Raw genomic sequence first — 18,476 nt, forward strand, 5'->3', positions numbered from 1 at the left:
AAAAACAGGGCGTCAGTGAAGAGCGAAAAAATATGGTACTGCATTTGGCATGAGCCAGAGGCTGGGGGCATGCAGCATGCAGCACGAGGCAGGAGGCAGGCAACAAGCAGCCTGGGAATTGTCGGAGTAGAATCATACAAAATATGCAGGGAACAGCGGCAAAAGCAGCAACATCAGCTGGAAACAGCGGAGCAACAGAAGTTGTAATTTACAGCTTATTTACGTTGGAATAAAAAATGAATTAAGACAACGAACCAGCAGCATGACAGCAGCTTCCTCCCCGGGCAACTCGCAAAGGTAAATGCATAAATAAATCAGGCAAAGTCCAGCAGTAAAAAAAAGTGGAAAGAAGTAAAAAAGTGTGGAGATAGCGCGGGAGTGGGGGCGAAAGTTGGGGAGCGGGTAAATGCAGGAGTATAATTAAATGCTTTGACATGAAAGAAAAGCAGTCAGCTAAATGGGAATGCTGGAACTTGGTTAATTAGCACGGCCAGAGGTGTCGCCGATGTCCTTGCTGCACTCAAACTTCGAACATGCAGATTGAGTCAGCCTTAACTTAAGCAATCAGGATGTAGGTCCTGCAAAAACACTTGTCAAGTGAGCACAATAACGCGCAACTTGCATCTGTATGCATTTGCACCGACTCACATAGATGGCGATTATAAAGCCAGACGGTTCACAATGGGTGTGCAAAAGTAGAGAGAAAATAGAAACAGAAATATAAATAGAAATAACAACTGCAGCGGTAGAAGCTTAAGTGCAACTGCAGTGGCTGTGTGACTCAAGTGTTGCCACAAAAGGGGGGCGGTGAAAACGAACCACCCAGCGACAACAAGTTGCACGCCTTTGCTGCAAGTGCAGCTGCCATTGTTGCTGCATTATAAATTGCCGAGTTGCAACAATGAAATTATTATACACGACAAGCAGTTGAGTTCTCCAGCGGAATTTATCACATGCCAGCCACATACGCCTAATCATCTTGTAAGCATTACTGTAAAGCATCGGTAAAAAGGACACTCGACTAATTCGGTTTAGATGCCCGGGCTGTTGGCTGAATTTATATTATTATTTGCTGATGTTTGCAATTTGGGCACGTGCCGCAAATTCTAAAATAGTTGAACGTGTGCCACACCGCTCGAGCCAAAAATCCAGCTCCACCAAAAGGTTAAGCACACAAACACTCTCGTTTTTGGACGTTTTTTCGTTTTTTTATTTTTCCATTTTTTTTTTGCAAGGGGTTCGAAGGACCAAGGACCATTTTTGCGCTCCGCTGGCTGTGTTGACAAACACATTTTTTGAGTGGGGCCAACATAATGCGAAAGTGAAGTAAAGCTGCTGCCGAAATCAGCGCAAATTTAGTGGCAAAGCAAATACATTTATTTTAGTTTTTCCCAGCCATTGTTGTTTATTTTATTTTATTTCATTTTCATTTCATCTTTACTGAAGTCGCTGGCTGGCTTTTATTGCCCCAACAAATGGCAGTCGTAGAATTAGGAGAAGTGGCGCAAAAAGGGTTTTCCCTTCGCCTGGGTGTTTGTTCAATGGCACATACAGTCGATCGGGTGGCCCATTGTTTGGTCCACCCCAAAAACCCCCAACTCCCCAACTCCCTGCGAATCCTAACAATAATGTCGGCTATTAGCGGCAGGGCATGACAGAGCGAATCCCGGGTCAGCAGTTTAAAATAAAACTTTGCGCCAGAAAGGGTCTTAATTTTGGCTCGAAATGCCAAACCAATTTCTGGTCCAAAACCGACCGACTAACCAACCGCCCACGACACTCACTAATTAAACTAATTAACTGAGATGGCCGAGGGATAAGTTGGCCAAAACATCGCTTCAAGACGCAAATTGAAAGGGAAATCGCTTAGCAAAGTGGGTCAACATAAATCCAGAAGTCCGCCCCAAAATGCAAAATATGCTGCAGTACGAGCGTTGAATTTTCACCCAATTTTCATTCAGTTGCCTCGACTTGAAATCGTTTATTTATGCTTGTGGGTCACCAAATCTGGGGATAACCACCTTTTGCTGTGTTTTTTATTCGGCAGCTCAGGACCTTCTTCTTCTATCAGTTAGTGGTTTATCCTCGAGATCGTCGGTATTTGGGATCCTGGTACCCGAATCCAAGCACACGAACACAAATAAAAACTTAACACGGAACTGAACAGCGATTGCCGCATTTTATATTTGATTTTCTCTCAACGCGATAAGAACATGCATGATTATATGATTATTATTCTGGCATTCACTTGAGCTATTCGCCTGATTTTCAATCACTTTTCGTGGCCCGTTTCGGCTTTGGCCGCTTTTGGCTGAGATACATTCAGCGTCAGGATAAACGCGCACACACGCGACGCGAACGCACGAAGTCCGGCAGCGCCAGCGGACACATCCTTACGAGCGCACAACAAACACGAAACTGAGCCGCTTCGTTTTTGCGCAAATAAATTCCCAGCTGAAAGGCAGAAGCCGCCGTTGCTGCTGCCACTGCCACTGCCGCTGCCTTTGCCGTTGCCGTTGCACCACCACGCCGCCCGGAAAACCCCTCTATAAGGTCGATGGTTCGTGGCGGACTTCGGGTTTCCATCTGCTATCCACCACACACACGGCCGTGCTCCGAACTTCTTTGCGAGCTCCACTGTGTGCTGGCTGTTGCCTAGATTTGTGCGCGGGTGGACGCCTCGGCTGTCGTCCAGCCGAGAGCGAAAGGACTCTCTTCCTCTCCCTCTCTCTCGGAGAGCGCGTGTTCCACTTTGAACTCCGAAACTCACCATGGCCCAACTCCGAATAGCGGTGGCCTTATCACTGATAAGAGACGCGCTCTTTGGCGAACACGACCTGCTCAAATTGCTCAGGTGACGAGCGTTCCGGCACAAACAAAACTGAAACGATGGCAGCAAGTGTTTGCGGAATTTCTAAGGAAATACAAAGAGGTCCTGGACAGACTGCAGTTAGCTTTGGCCAAAGGCAGAAGCCCTTTAAATGAAAACAAATTTTAAATTTGATCAATAGGTAATATTTAAGCCTGCATTTCTTTATAACAAAAGAGCCAAGTGTTCGGAAATATTTTAAGGAATTGAAATATTAAAATTTTGAATACAAAATTACAAGGCATTACATTGTATAGTTTATCACAATCAATCGACCATTATTATTGTTACCATTTACATAAACTGTTAAAAGGAGTTACATTGGCGTACATTCGAAGTAATGTTAGTAATGTCTGCAATGTCTGGAAAAGATTTCGAAAAAAATCTAAAACATCAGTAAATGGGTGTTGCTGTTGAGGTCAACAGTTGTCCTGTGACCAATTTGTTTACAGAAAAATCAACCGCAGAAGTAGATGGTCGTAACATTTTCGAAAATCACCCCTCGGTGCTTTGCGAATGTTATTCTATAAGTTGGCTTTTATTCGAACTGAGTCCTGGTCCTGTTAACGCGTTTAGCAGACTGGATAACAAAGGTCTATACTAGAACGTAAGAACAATGTTATCGTTTTACATTCGGTCAGGGGAGGAAAGCGAAACATTTTGCTAACAACATTCGCAAAAATACGTCTATGGAATGAATAACATTTCGGTGTTATTCAATAAATGTAAGCCTGAAATTGAAGGAGAACATGTTTTGGTCTTTGTTATGTTAATATTACAGGCAGCTGTTAACTTTACATTTTCGAAGAACGGTAACCAGATATGCGAATTGAATGTTCTCTAATAGCGAACATTACATGAGCATGTTATTATTAACATGGCCTGTTAGGTTTGTAAACTTTAACTGTTGCGATAATATAACATAACATAAGTCCATAACATAGTCCTTACAACTCGCAACTTTCCTTTAAGACTTAATATTTAAAAATAAAACTATGATATTTTTTTTTCTCTGATAAATATATTCTAATTGTATTATTTCCCTATTGATTGATAGAATATAGAACACAATTTGCTTCGCAATAAATTTGCCATCTGACAAAACTGCCTGTCCAGCCCCATAATTCGTTTTGCTGATCAGTGCGTTACTTCCGCAATTATCCCATTGCCTCGGGCACTTGCCCCTAAACGATGGCCACGCCCCTCGGTCCGGTCAATCGCCCACAATTTGATGGCTATGAGGACGACGAAGATACCCACCCCCACCAGCCACATCCTGATGCAACTGAAGTTGCGAAAGATAGACCCGAAAACCCACCCTTCAGGAAGTCAGCATTGCAATCGTGTTCGCAGTCCTGTAATCGCAGGCACTTCTTGTTGTTGCCGTTGTCAACGCCTCTCAAAAAAGGGAGCAAAGGCAAGAGCAAGGATCAACCCCTAAACTCAACCAGCGACGATTTATAACAAATTTTAAATTGCAAAAAATTGCAACATTGATGAGGGATCGAGATCTGGCGTTGGGCGTCAGGCGTCGGGCGAAACCGAAACTAATTCGCAACAAGCGCAATAAAAATTATGAACAATAGCGGAAATTAGCCATGGCATCGGAGGGTAGGGAAAGTCACTAACTCACTCACTCACTCGCTCTGCGGTTTTTCGCCAACAGACAGCGCAGCGAAATGCCAACCAATGCGTGACGAATGCAAGCTGCGTTCAACAAATGGGGGAAGGTACACAGAAACAGAAAGTGCTACAGTAAATCAGGTCAAATGCTTATAGTCTAAATGCCATTGGAAATATATATCATAAATCCAAAGAATTTAGTATTTTGAATTGATTGGAAGCAAACTAGAAGGTTCTTTATGTACTGCATTTAAGTAATTGACATTCGCTGTTAATTTTCTTTATAACTGAAACTTAACTAACCTGACTTAGTCTAACTAGTCTTGACTTAATTTCTCAGTGCACTGAGTTGCTCTCGCAATTGCAGATGACATTGGGGATAACACTTTCGCTGGGGGCCGGAAGTTCAAGGGGGCGAAGTTCAGGGCCCGCCCTGCGAGCACAAACTTTAATTAGCAACTTTTTCGATTTTTCCCCATTCCACAGCCCGAGTCAGGCATTTTCCATGTCCTGGGTCGCATTTGAGTGGCTGCTGCAGCTTCCGGCACTGCACCTTTCTGCCCCCGAGCACATGTTCGTGGTAAGTTGATACCGCTCGGTATATTATCTACATGTAGCGCATAGATGGGGATGTGCAAAAGTTTCCTCCTCGGCTGGGATCAGGGATAAAGGATAAAGGATGCCGTGCTGCTGCTGCTACTGCTGCTGCTTCGTGGGCGAATGACACTTGACAGTGATTTATGGCCGGGCCACTGATAACCCGCCAAATGCAAAGGCAAAACCAAATCCAATACCGAACCGGCAAGTGCAAATCCAGGGCAGAGGGTGCGCGATTGTCTCACCAGACTCACCCCCTCGGATTCCAATTTATCTATACTAGATCTCCGTCCATATACATCTAAATATATTTCCATGCCGCAAATGCTGCAATTTCGAGCCAAAACGCTCGCATGTGCAATCATTTTTTATCGCAAATCTCCCGCTCTCCACAGCTCACAACTCTAAGCGGCCGTTGCGAATCGCTGTCATGTGGTGAGGTCCTGCCCCGCCCCCTGGCCAATTCCCGCTTGCCGCCCCTTTTTTTTTTTGACTGCCCAGCGGGGTGTTAAATTGCCAGAGCTGCTGCCTCAATTTCAGCGTCATTCAACGCCATTAACCTTCTGTCAATTTCAATAAGTCAGCGTCGCATAACTAAAAAAGCCTGCCATTCATGAAAATCTGCTGCAATTGCAGGAGCAAACGAAGTTCCACATCAAATACAATATTGATAAGCAGGACGATAAGTGACCAAGTGCACAGTCGATGGCAAATCTGAATTCAAGCTTGTCAAGATGGACATGTATGTCCTAAATTACACTCGCCTGGCTGGCCGAATACCACAGGGAATGGCCCCGAAAATAAATTGACATTGTTAATGCTGGAAATTTTAAAGTCCGAACTCTGCACTTGATGGGCTGTTGAAATTCTAGACAAGCCAAGCGTACGATTTCCTTGCCAAATAAAGGCAAAGGCAAAGGTATTTTCGGCCATCTCAGAGAGGGCAGTAAGCAATTTGGTTTTATTTATTGCAGAAGCATATCTCTTTTTCGAATCTCCTTGAATATTACGTAGTTTTCATTTTGCTCCTCGCATTTGCTAAGGTATTTCAGATTTCAGGCATGAATGAGCAATATAGAAACAATATGAATTTCCTCCAGCATTGTTTAAAGATGAATTGATTCTGATAAAGAGATATACAAATTCCATGCACAAATATGTTACTAACTTGTCGAAAATGTAATAGATTTTTACACAGCAATTGTTGTTGAGAATATTCAATTTACTAGTCTATTGCCCATTGATACAACGTTGCTAGCTTAATTCCCCTTTATTGCCAATTTGCGTGTATTAATACTCGTATTAATTTAACCCTTGTAAGCTGACGGTTTTAACTTGAAATTCCGCCAAGTGACAAACCGCGAAGCAGCGAACTTGCCTTCCACAACATCGATGGCAGTGTTTTTCACTGTTTTCCACTATTTTGTATTTTTATCCCAGGTATTTTGTATTTGTATGCCGGCGAACGTGAACACACCTTTTCTGACCGCATTCCCCAGGCGGCGGACATCGGGCCGATCGTTTGGTGGCTGCGCTTGTTGCCATTTCCGTTTCCGGTTGCCGCTGTCGTCGTTGTCATGTCTACATGTCCTGCGTCCTGTACTCTGCATGTGTGCGTCCGTGCCGTGTGTGCATATGCCTATGTGTGTGTGTGTGTGTGTGTGAGCGAGTTTGGCGTGTTGCACATAAATCGTTTAAAATAAAGTGATAATTGCATTTGTGTTGCAACTGTCAAAGTGACGTCAGTCCAGGAAAGTCCTTTGCAGCTGCACGTGTATTGGTAGCTTAACGTACTGAACTGAAACTGCCTGCATCGCGAGGACATTTTATGAATGTCGCCGCCGCATGAATAATTGCGATAGCAGCCAATTTGAATGCCCCCCATGCCATTCAACCAGTGATTCCTTCCCGTTTTGCCACAATTTCGGGGTTGTTTACGGCCCCGTTTGTATGTTTTAATTTCGGTGTCACTGTGAAGTGGATTAAAGTATTTCCATCGGCTTACAACCTAAAACGAGTGCAACCCTCGGCAGTTAAGCCGCCCATCGAGTTGCACTCCGGGCTCCTCAAAGGACATACGCACTTTTTTCAGCCCAATGCACTGCGAAAAACTTGCACTTTAATGCGGAGGAAAATTTATGAAAATATATACATATTACAAAATAGTTTCCATATTACTTTGCTCATGACTTTTCAAAGATTTCTTTGATTTTGGCATAGGTTTGAAATGATTTCCGACCTACAAAAGCAGAGAACAATTTTTCCCTCTGCAGTTGCTTGTGAATTTATGGCGACTGATATATAGGGCATTTCTACCTCGGACAGTGCCTGTGATTAATATGCAACACCCCGTTGGCTCGATGGCTCGTTTTCCCATTTTTCCGTTTTCAAAGTGGAGTTCGTGTGAATCAGCCAAGTGTTTCCCGCACCACGAACGCCGATCTGCCAACCCTCTCGTTCGAATTGAATTGTTACGCAAATAGCATTAATATTTATATTGTTTTTTATAAGGACGACAAGGGTAGGGTGCAGGATGCAGACGGGACGTCAATTGCGATGCTAAGTGCCACTGCAAACAGACGAGAATATTGCATTGAATGGGAATCCTCGAGGGATCCGCGGCATGTGGCAAATTAGGTTGCCTTTGATGCGCGATCATGGCTGTGGAAAATTAATAAAAATTATGCTACAATCGAATCAACATTAATTCACTTAGCGAGCCACTTGACGAAAGTGTTTCGTTTACTTGGCTGGCTGTCAAGGACCTGCCACGCCCCCTTGACCCTACTGACCTGCATTTTCGGGCGGTCTTGGGTCCTGGGGTTAAATCGACACGAACTTTGCGTGTTTGCCGGCTGTCGAAGCGTCGAAAAAAAAAGCACGTGTCGATTTGATGAATGACGTTTATTAAGCAAACAATTTCGAGCTATTTGCAGCCTAATTGAGCCCCATGCATCAACGTGTTGTGGCAGTTAAATGGCTTATTAATATTTAAAAGATATTTAAAACTAAAAACGCTGGTAACCCGCATTGTGTACAAAATACAAACACGACATACGAATGTAAATGGTGGACCTAATGCGAACATTAAACCCTTGCATGTCCCTTGAAAACCGAAACACGAAAAAAAGCTGAAGGCAATCAAGTGCTGCTGGAAACATGAGAAATAACTGCAGTGAAGTAGGCTTTCGAGTGGAAATGGGTTTTGCATGCAGCACGCTCGCTGCTTTTGGAAGGGAAAAAGCCAAAGGAAAATGGGGGAAAGCATTTCTCATTAATTATAACTGCAATGCCCACACGTTTATGGTCGGAAGTGTAGCTGTGGTCAGGTTGCCCGAACTTCGACTAACTTGGCTGATTAGCTAATACGTCTCGTATCTATTGTCGGAATTTGGCAACACCTCAGCTTGATTTGCATAATTACTGCCTGCGCCACTTGACTGTTGCCAAACAATTTACAACTTTCGGCCCCGAAACTCCCCATCATTTGCACATTTTTCGGTTTGGCAACTCTTGAAAAAAAATTAAATGAAATATGCATTACATACGAAAAGTTTAACCATAAGTGCCACAGCTTCCGTGCCAGCAAACTGACTGCGATTTTTCCGGGCTGCAAAACTAGCAAGTGTAGTTACAATAAATACATATGCAGCACTGTCGACTGTCGCCGGCATTATAGAAATCCCGTTAAACCCACTTAATTCAATAAAACACCTTTCACACACTTTGCTCCAAAGCCGACAACAAACTATAACCCTCTGTGTGTGTGCGCCTGTGTGTGTATGAGTGTGCGTGTGTGTGTGTATATGGTGAATAGCGGAGCTGAAGAGCGTGCGCCAAAAGCTACTTCACGACGGCAATTTACGTTTAAAGTTGCTTAAAGTTGCTAACGACAAAAGTTATAATTGCATAACGTGCATGTACTTGTGTGTGTGTGTGTGTGTGAGTGCAGGCGGTATAACGGGACCGGGCTTTTAGTGTGTGTCGCCTTAAAACTCACACACTCAAACATAGTGCAACACTCTCGACGGTGCACGGAAAATTAAGTAGCTCCCTACTAGATATGAATAGTTACATACTTTCAATAACTTGATTATCTTGTCTTTGATGTTAATATTATTAATTTCTTAATATATTATTAAATTAAAAAAGTAATAATATGCTGTAAAGTGTAATATGCTACTATTCATTTGGGTATTTCCATTGAGTTTTGTTTAAATGCAAAGTATCTATTAGGGTTCACACATTTTACAAGCTACCATTATACTTATGAATCTCCCTCGATTATCGCTGCCACTTTTCTCTCTCTGCAGATATGCAGCTAAACGCTGCTTCCTTGGCTGAATTCGTATGCGAGGCAGCATATGGCAGCCGGAAATGAAACGTAAATCAAATAAGTAAAGAGCGTAAATGCGCGCTCACACAGACACACGCACACACACACCATGCACACATTCACATTCAGGACGAAGTACAAGTGTATTGTCATTAGCGACAAGGACGACACAACAGAAGCAACAACAACAAGAAGAAGGACAGTGTGCGATGAATCCGAGACGCTCCTTTTGCTCAAATTGAAAAGTTTTGGAGTGCATTTTTCACGAAAGTGGCAGCGATTCGAATGGAAAGGCGAACGAAGGAAATTGTTCATATTATAAAATAAAAGCGGAAAGTGTTGCGAGCAGGGCAATGACGAAAAGCCAGGCGAACGGCACGCCCAGCGACGCATGTCCTTGGACTCCGCCCACCACCCACCACACCCCCTCCTTCCACTTCCGCCCACGCTACGCAGCCCATTTAGTCCGTAGAACTGGCTCCCATTTTCCCAGCCCACTTTTCCAGCTGTCAGTCAGCGGCAGGTTCGAAAAAATGTCAACGGCACTGTGGGCGTGGCTGTCTGTCGGTCCTTTTCTCCATTTTCATTACGTTGAAATGCGTTTCGCTGAATTAGAAACATTTCATTCTGCTGCTACTTCCTATTTCTTTTCTCCGTGTGAGTTTTCCTTCTGCCGCCACGCTTTTCCCTTTTCGGAGGCGTTCCGGGAAGGTGTTGGAAATGTTTTATGTCTTAATAGCTTTTCGCTGGATGTGCGTCTTTCCTTTCCCCCTCGCTTACCCCCTTTCCCTACCCTGCTTCACAAAAAAAAAAGGAAGCAGGGATCAAACATGAGTCTCGCGTTTGGTTTAATGGGTTAACGAGTTTGCATTTTCCCCTTTTCCATTTTCCATTCGTTTTTATTGAGGAATCTTCAATTAACGCTGCGGGAGTTGTGAAATTTGATTTCGCTCATCCAGGGGAAAAATGTTGTAATTGAGTTTTAGATCTTCGTAATTAAGTCGAAAAACCTGTTGGCTTTTGCAACTTTAAAGCTCCATTTCCTCACACTTGGCCATTGGAATACAGGTGCTGTTGCTGCGAATCCAACCCGTCTTGCAAATGCATCCATAACGACAGTTCTTCGCACAATCCTGGGCTTCGCTTTCTCCACAGGATCTCTCACAAGGCCTGCAAGGCGAAACTATTTCCTTGGAGGAGCAGTGAAAGAACAGTCTCAGCATCAACTGAACTGATCCTTCACTACTCTGAATTTGCCACATTGAAGTGGCCAAAAGAAGGGCCAGGATGAAGAGCCGACAGTGTGCCATTGTCGAAAGTAGCTGTGAAACTAAACAAAGTTAGCCAAAGTGTCTGATAGTAACTTGCTTATAATGACAATACATGTGCATAACTAAATGCAATTTTATGACACAATGGAACGAAAGCATAAAGCCAAATAAGCATGCAGTCTGCAAACGCACGTTTCACGAACTTCCAGCGGACATATTACTTTGATCTGGTACTAAAATCGTATATTTAAGTTGCCAGATCATTATTTATTCCCGTGTAAGCCTTTGATGGTACCGAAATGCATAGACTACCTAATCGGCTTTAACCCAGTGATATGTCAGCCACACGAAAGCCCCAAATTTATTTGACCAGCCCCTAAAAATGCAAGTTAAATGCAGGGCAACATTTAAATTGCAGCTAACCAAGCGAATATGGAAAACCAAATCGCAAAGCCGAATGAATATTAGACCAAGCAAAACATAATTTCAATTTCCGCTGCAATTATTTGCGGGTCTCTCGATTGTTGTCATTTTGTCACCGGCTTAAATAATTAAAATCCGAAATATATGCACGTATGTATATGTGTTTTTGCAATAGGCAAAATGCTGGCTCCATTTTAAGGTCACCGCCCATTAACATTATAATATAGTTGCACTGAGGCGATCTGAGCCCAGACTGACCAGTGCGAGCCGAACATTTTAGAACATTTTCATAATATATGACAACATATGACAACAGCATTAAAAAAGGCCACAAATTTTCAATTTGGCCCCGACAAGCATTTGATACGCGACCGAAATTTGCGCATGAAAAATTCAGTTAGATAAATCCGTGATACTGTCGACCCATGTGAATTATTACCGCCAGCCATATTGATATCCTGCACTTGAAAAAAATAGTAGCTTGAACACTATGCAACATGATATTTAAGGAATTTTAGCAAAAGTGTGTATTCCTGTTTGAAAAAGTGCATATGCCATTTATAATTATTTAACCCTGTTTAAGTGGTTGTTGCTCCATAAATATTGGTTTCTGGCTATGCAAATGGGGATTTTTCCGGGTGCATAAGCCCTTTCAGCCGCCATCCTGTCAACGGCATTCATTGGGCTCGTCACTCCGGTTGGGCCGAAATATTGGGGGTCAATATAAAGGCTCGAAAACACTCGACGCGGGTTCGCCTTCAATGGAGTTTTGGGGCTGGAATTAAACGATGAGGAGCAGGAGGAGCCGGTGGAGCTGGAGTGCTGGAATGGTATGATTCCGACTCTCGTATCAGTCATCTGAACCATTTAGATAGGCCATGGAGCAGCAGAAGGCAACGATGCGTGGTCGTTAGGCCCTGCTTTCCTGCTTTCCTGCTTTTCTGCTTTCCTGACTCTCCTCGGTTGGAACTGCGAGTCTATAGGACGACGAATGCCATTGCCATTGCCATTGCCTTTCGGTTGTATCTTAATGAAGTATCGATTTCTGGCATCGACTCGACGATTTCTCGATTTCATGTGCCCTGCGGTGGAATTCCTTCGAGTCATGTAAATCACTTATTACATTTTCGCTTTCCGTTTGCTTCCTTCGACTTCCTTTACTCTCTACTCGGCTGCCTTCGGGTGTGCTGATGCACAAAAATGCTTGCAGAAACCAACTCCCCAGTGGTTGGGAATCTGGGAACTTAATCTCAAATTAGTTTTAAGCCCGTAACGGAATTTGACTAACTGAATTGTCATAATGGCAAATAACAACGGAAATAATGGTCTGGTCCACTGGTCGAATAAAAATCAAATCAGCAGCCGGAGCAGGCGAAGCAATCTAAATGCATGTGAGTGAGTGAGCAAAGCTGTGAGCGGTGGCGTATACGTGATGACTTTGCAAATGGATTGTGTGTCTGCTGCTGCCGACTGCTGGCTGCTGGCTGCTGTATCGTAATCACATGGCAGGCTAACATCATAAAAAGTATTGGATGTTTTATTCGCATTAGTGTGGCGCTCCGATTCGATCAGGGATAATTTGTTGGCTGCTAATGCCGAGGCAATCTCCTACGCAGGACCTCAAATCCTTGACTTGTATCCCTGACTGAGCAGTGCGAAGTGTGCCCATGTGCCCATTAATTATGGCCACACAAATGGATTTCATAATTCCAGCGGCAAGGAGCCAGGGGCCATGGGCCAGTGACCAGGGCCCAAAATAGTGCACTTAAGTCCCCAGCCAAATTGAGATATTTTGGGCCGTTTATTTGAATATGCATGAACCGTGCTGATGGAGCGATTAAAACGCCGTCTGACACTCTCTTTCCCCAACTTTCGTTACTTTTCCTTCGCAGTTTTACTTTATTTATTTGCTCTAACGCTGCTTTTTTTTTTTTGCTTTTTTTTTTGGTTCCACTCTGTCAGGCACTTAAACAAATGAAGCTGTCGCCGTCGCGTTATTTATTAGCCGAGCTGGTAAAAATGTTCAGCCTCAAATGCTTTTTTATTAATTTGCATTGTGGCCAACTCGCAGACTAGCACACACACAACTGGCTGGATCAGAAGGAGTTGCACTGAGCGAAAACTATGCGTTGTGCACTGAAAGGAATATGACACTGACATGCAAACTTCTAAAAAGGTTAACCATAAGGTAAGTAAATTCGTATTTTATACTAGATCTACATTTGCTTATCATAAGTAATTAATTTGAGATTAAGACATGCACACACTTTTAAAAAGGTTTATCGTATTTTATACCAGTTCTACCTTAATTTACCATAAGCAATTAATCTGTTCCATATTCCACCTTAGTCATTTAGTGGCGAATATTTATTGTAGGTGCAGTATTATGATATTATTTTGAATTTCATATTAGAAGCATTTTCTCCCAGTGCAGCGCGGGAAGAGCGGTCGCCATCTCGTTTAGCGACTGCAATCTGAGCCTGCAACGTGGCTTATTTGTCTGGCTGGAGATGCCGAAATGGCTGCTCGTCTTTGGCACCGCCCCCTTGCCGCCCAAATCGCCCCCCTCGAATTCAACTCCCCCCGCCCCACACCCCGTCCGAGAGACCCTTTATCGTATGTTAAAGTCAGCGCACACAAAATTTTTAAGTGGTTTTGCCGAAAGTTTTCGAGTGCCGGAGTTCGAGAGCCTTCAACTCGGCTTTTGTTTAAAATGTTCCGGCTTTTTGAGCGCCACGCTGAGTCGGCCTCCTACCCACCCAAGGGGCGTGGCTGGTCGCGTTTATATATATATATATGTGTGTATATAAATCTGTATATACTGTGGAGACACACATGGCTGGCACGCTAATTCGCAGCGGGTGACAAAGTAAATTATGATATTCGTTTCCCGACTAACAGACTGCGTGCACTTCCTGCAACGTCTATTTTTCCTTTCTTTCCTTTTTGGCTCTCCTCATTTCCCCCAGAATTTTCCGCCGGACAGCGCGGCAGGTTCAACGGTATTTCCATTATGCCTGGTCTGGTTTTTGGATTGGGATCGGAGGATTGGGGATGGGTGGGCTTCAGTTTTCGGGCCGTGATTTGTTGCACGGCCAATGTCGCGCCCCCGCGATGAGCACTCCGGAACTTTGCGTATCTGTTTTTGAGCTTCTTAATGGAAAGTTTTCGGGGGCGAAATTTACGATTGGGGGTCGGTCTACGTGAGCATTTCCCCCCCACCCAACCGGCGTCATGTGAAGATAAGCCGGAAAATTGCAGGGGCTTGGTGACTTGGGGGGACTGGGAGCCGTTTGACTGCATCTGAAGCTCGCTTAAAGCGAATTAGTTTAAGTTTTCGACCATCGAAGGGCGAACTGTTTGTCACGTCGTTTGCAGTTGCAGTCCTGATCTTTGTTTGCATTGGCCGGAGCTTGCTGCTCCATCAAAGCCATTGTTTGTCCCTCGGCGATGATGGGGAGCCGGAGTAAATTAACAAGGACTTAGCTGCAACTGCTGCCTGGGATGAGCTTTTACACTGGCGGCTACATTGAGCAAAAGCAGCTGGGAACAGCGGATAAAATATCAGTTTTACTTTTAGGCAGTTTTAAAATATATTTTAGAGCAAGAAAGCAGTACACAGTTTTAGCTGGATTTACTGAAAAACGTTTAAGAGAACTAACGCAAGTAAATGCCATGTTTGATAAGTTATTTTAGGCTTTTGTTGTGTATTTACCTTACTGAAACACAAGACGTACTGATATACTTATTTGCTTTTCTTGGCGTGCAACTACAGAATTGAGGGAGCGTGCTGCTCGCTTTGTTTACCTCATCGCTGGGAGATCTGCTGGCCAAGAAAGGTCCGCACATTTTCGTGCAAACTTTGTTAACTATTTAAGACATAATTTAGCAAATTATTTTCCTCCACGCTGCTGCTCGGGGGCGTGGCGGCTGGGAGGCGGCTCATAAGTAAATATTATGCAAATGAGAGCTTGGGGACCAGTCCCCACCCCTCCTACCACCACCCTACCCTTGACAACAAGGGGCAAACTCAGCCTGCGAGAGCTTAGCTGCAGTGAAAGTTACTTTTTTTGAGCGCAGGATGGGGGAGCAGGAGCAGCTGGCTTGGCGCCATGTCCTTGCCATGGCTGTTAGTTTTTTAATCCTTTGCAGTTATTAATTTAATCGCACAGCTGCATTTCAGTAGCGTGTGCCGCATGAAAAAGGATGGTGCACAGTGCATGAGGCTGGGGGTATAAAGTAAGTCCTGGGAAAATCGCGGAGAGGGACGCAAAGTTGGTGGCAACTTTTTGGCTGCCAGCCGTGACAGTCAGTCCGCTGGATGGCTTGACAAACGCTTGACACATAAATCCGACGTTGGCTTTAATTAGTCACTGGATTTGTTGTCAAAAGTTGTAACTTTCACTTAAATTATTCATGTAGCCGCTGTCACATGACGCGTCGCGTCCAAAAATCATGGCCACCAAAATGGGTAAATCGGTGAGTTCATTTTATGGCCATAAATTATAAAAGCCGCTCGTTGGCATTAAAGCATGGCTAAATTATACACAGCACTATCTGTTTACGTTTCTTGGAATTATCATCGATAGGCGGCAATTAAAATTCAAGTCCAGAAGCCAATGAAATCATCCTCAGTTTTCATTAAGCCAAAGTTGGATAAACAAAGTGTGCACGTGAAGAAAATTCTCGGAATGAAATGGTTTTAAAATTATCAAAGAACATCTAGATTTATTTAAAAAAAGATGTACACAATGCTGAAGCTAAATTTAAATAATTCGATTTCACTTTAATTCCACATGAATTTATAGATTCAGCGACATTGATCTATGGCTTTTCGCCTGTTTTTCCACTGCACAGCCTTTTATTTGATTGTTTTCCCAGCGCAAACAGACAGACATGCTTATAGCCGCATTATGCTTTAACTGATTTTCGCATTTGAATGATTTATGCTTCCCGCCAGACTCATTCGCATTCGTTTTGCCTGCTTTTCTTTCACCTGTTTTAGCCGTCGGGCCAACGCCTTTGGGACCTCTTGTCTGGAGCTCGTTTTTCATAATTTTGCATGTGATTTGCGCTGGTTTTTAATATTCTTCCACCCACTTTTTTTGTGGGGGTTGTGTGTGTTTTTTTGCCAATCGATAATCAAACGCGTGTGAAATTCGCATGCTGGGACATAAATTTATCAACAGGTTAACAAGTGACTTACACAAAAATGTGCTCATTCATTTATGACTCGACTTTTGGGTGGGCGTAGCGGTGCCTGCAAATTTTACAAGCTAACAGAATCATTTTACGCATCATTAACGTTTTTGTATTTCATATGCAAATTCGCCTAGTCCTCTCATCATTCCTTGATCCTTGAAGACCGGCCATCAGACGTCCGTCCAAACAAAGTCAAACTTTTTGGCATTGGATTCGTGTGTGTGTGTGTTTATGTGTGTGACCGACCGCTCCATTAGTGAGGTTCACTGAACATTGAAACGGGACTGGGAGTGGGACTGGGAGCTGAGCAGGTCCTGGCAGGACCTCATCCACATTGGCCACATTATGTGCACGCAATGAGCCTTGAAATTTAGTTTTCGGCTAGTTTCAAAGGGTCCAGAACTTGAGCTGCTGCTCGGGACACTTTTGAGTTTGGAGTGTAGAGGTCCTAGCATCCATGCCAAGTGACAGGTTCCGGAAAATATGCATCCGCCCCGCTCATTACGGCAAATGAATTGCAACGACTTACGCTGCATTGGCCATTTAAAGCGCCATTAATTAATCGTAATTAAAGTGATTTTCTTTCGCCTCCTGGGCAGCCGCTTTTGTTGCGGTCGCTCGCTGATTGAGCCTTAAATGGCCGGCATCGCCTTTTGTGGCCGCAATCGTCGCCATAATGAATCGTAGTGCATAATTACTGCAAGCCGCTGCCGCAGCTTCTGGCCATTTTTGAGTTTTCCTGGCCAGGATGCTCGCTGCCCAGAGTCCAGAGTTCGAGGTCCTTGAGTTGTGTGCGCAGGGTCTTTCGACTTGAGCCATATTTATGCACTCATGTCGGGTAATTAACAGCACAGTGGGCTTTTTGCTCCGCACGCACATTGTATTGTACATATGTATGCATATATAACGGACATAATCGGGAGGCCCTCGTTAAATATATTTGAACAGCCACCAGATCCTGCCGGGATTGTCTGTCATCATGGCATGGATCTCTGTGCTCGAAGCCACAAAGTCTAAAACAAATTTGCACACAAAAAAAATGGGTTGTTAATTAAATAAAACTTAGAACTCAGTTCAAGGAGCAGCAAAATGCATTTGATATCAGTATCTTAACTTAAGCATTAGATTCCAATGGAATGTATGTAGTCCTTTTTCAAGTGCAATTAATACTTGAAGCGCATATTTTCGCTCAGTACATAATGGCACACATATTGGGATGTATGGTAAACAGATGTTGAAGTTCGAGTGCTGGACGTTTGTGTGTGTGTGTGTGTGTGTGGGAGTGCGTGTGTGTTGTCGGTGAGGCGATAAGTGACATTTGAGTGAAAGCTTTGGCTCGGCAGTGTGAACGTGTTGGGACCCCACCCCTCCTTCCCTCCCCCTCGCCATCGCATTTGTGTGTGTGTGGGGTGTGCGTGTGTGGCGCGCTTTGGCAAGCCAACAAATATTTATCTATGCCAGTGGCCATTTAGCCGGAGCCTGCCAATAAAATTGCCATTTCTGTCATTGTCAGCTTAACGGCAAAGTGAGCAACAGACAATTGCGATAGTGTGTGTGGCTTGTGTGTGTGTAGTGTGTGTATGGTGTATGGTGTATGGTGTGCTGCACACTCGACTATCGCTTGAGTGGTGTGTGTGCGTGTTGCTTTGACAATTGATTAAATATGTGAAGTGTGCGCAATTATGTCAATTAAATGGAAATTACTTTATACCTCGGCCGGTGCTCTTTTGTGCTTGACAAATCACACGGAGAGGCAAACGAGTTTTATTGCCTGGCATTAACTGATGCATAAAGTGGATAATGAGCGACTGGACTGCCGGATTCCTGAGCCCCGATAAAGAAGCCCAAAATAATTGGCTACCCCACCGCGTTGCGTTGTCATTGGCAACCGCAAAACAAAGTTCTCTGGTCCTGAAAGTGTTTTGGTCAAATGCATAATTTATTAGCTGTTTGCTTTCTACAAGTAATGGCAATGCTCGAAATAATTGGCAGCCAAACAATGGGCTTCTTTGAAGTTCTATGGCTAAAATGGGAAAGCGGGGTATCGATTACAGTCGAAGCAAGTGTGCTGCAATACGTTTAAACTGTTCATTCATATAATAAAACAATATTAACTTAAACCATCATTAGTGTTATGCACACTGGCAAAAACAAT

General features: G+C 43.8%; 3 protein-coding genes and 1 long non-coding RNA gene across 6 annotated transcripts in view; 2 read left to right on the forward strand and 2 right to left on the reverse strand.

The window, feature by feature from the left end:
- LOC6538058 (tyrosine-protein phosphatase 99A) overlaps nucleotides 1-2,411 on the reverse strand; it is a 111,578-nt gene extending 109,167 nt beyond the window's left edge. For 2 of the 3 annotated variants that reach the window (XM_039375894.1, XM_015193142.3), the window contains exon 1: nucleotides 2,022-2,411. The gene's annotated coding sequence lies outside the window, so the exon portion shown is untranslated. The remainder of the gene's footprint in view (nucleotides 1-2,021) is intronic. The other variant, XM_015193144.2, reaches the window with a different exon arrangement.
- LOC6538057 (uncharacterized protein C2orf42 homolog) overlaps nucleotides 1-13,303 on the forward strand; it is a 124,764-nt gene extending 111,461 nt beyond the window's left edge. The window contains exon 6 of the mRNA XM_015193139.3: nucleotides 13,082-13,303. The gene's annotated coding sequence lies outside the window, so the exon portion shown is untranslated. The remainder of the gene's footprint in view (nucleotides 1-13,081) is intronic.
- LOC120321864 (chymotrypsin-elastase inhibitor ixodidin) lies at nucleotides 10,304-10,775 on the reverse strand. The gene has a single exon (XM_039375897.2). The coding sequence runs from the start codon at nucleotides 10,733-10,735 to the stop codon at nucleotides 10,454-10,456; it is 282 nt and encodes a 93-aa protein (XP_039231831.1). The 5' UTR covers nucleotides 10,736-10,775; the 3' UTR covers nucleotides 10,304-10,453.
- A 1,624-nt stretch (nucleotides 13,304-14,927) lies between the features above and the next one.
- LOC120321977 lies at nucleotides 14,928-15,920 on the forward strand. The gene is made up of 2 exons (XR_005561726.1): nucleotides 14,928-15,598; nucleotides 15,671-15,920. It is a non-coding gene; the product is annotated as an uncharacterized LOC120321977 (long non-coding RNA).
- Nucleotides 15,921-18,476: the final 2,556 nt, after the last annotated feature.

Source organism: Drosophila yakuba, chromosome 3R (assembly GCF_016746365.2).
Source record: "Drosophila yakuba strain Tai18E2 chromosome 3R, Prin_Dyak_Tai18E2_2.1, whole genome shotgun sequence".
NCBI lineage: Eukaryota > Metazoa > Arthropoda > Insecta > Diptera > Drosophilidae > Drosophila > Drosophila yakuba.

Bases quoted from the DNA above. Each gene is read 5' to 3' on its own strand.
- LOC120321864 (XM_039375897.2), bottom strand. From the start codon at position 10,735: ATGGCACACTGTCGGCTCTTCATCCTGGCCCTTCTTTTGGCCACTTCA.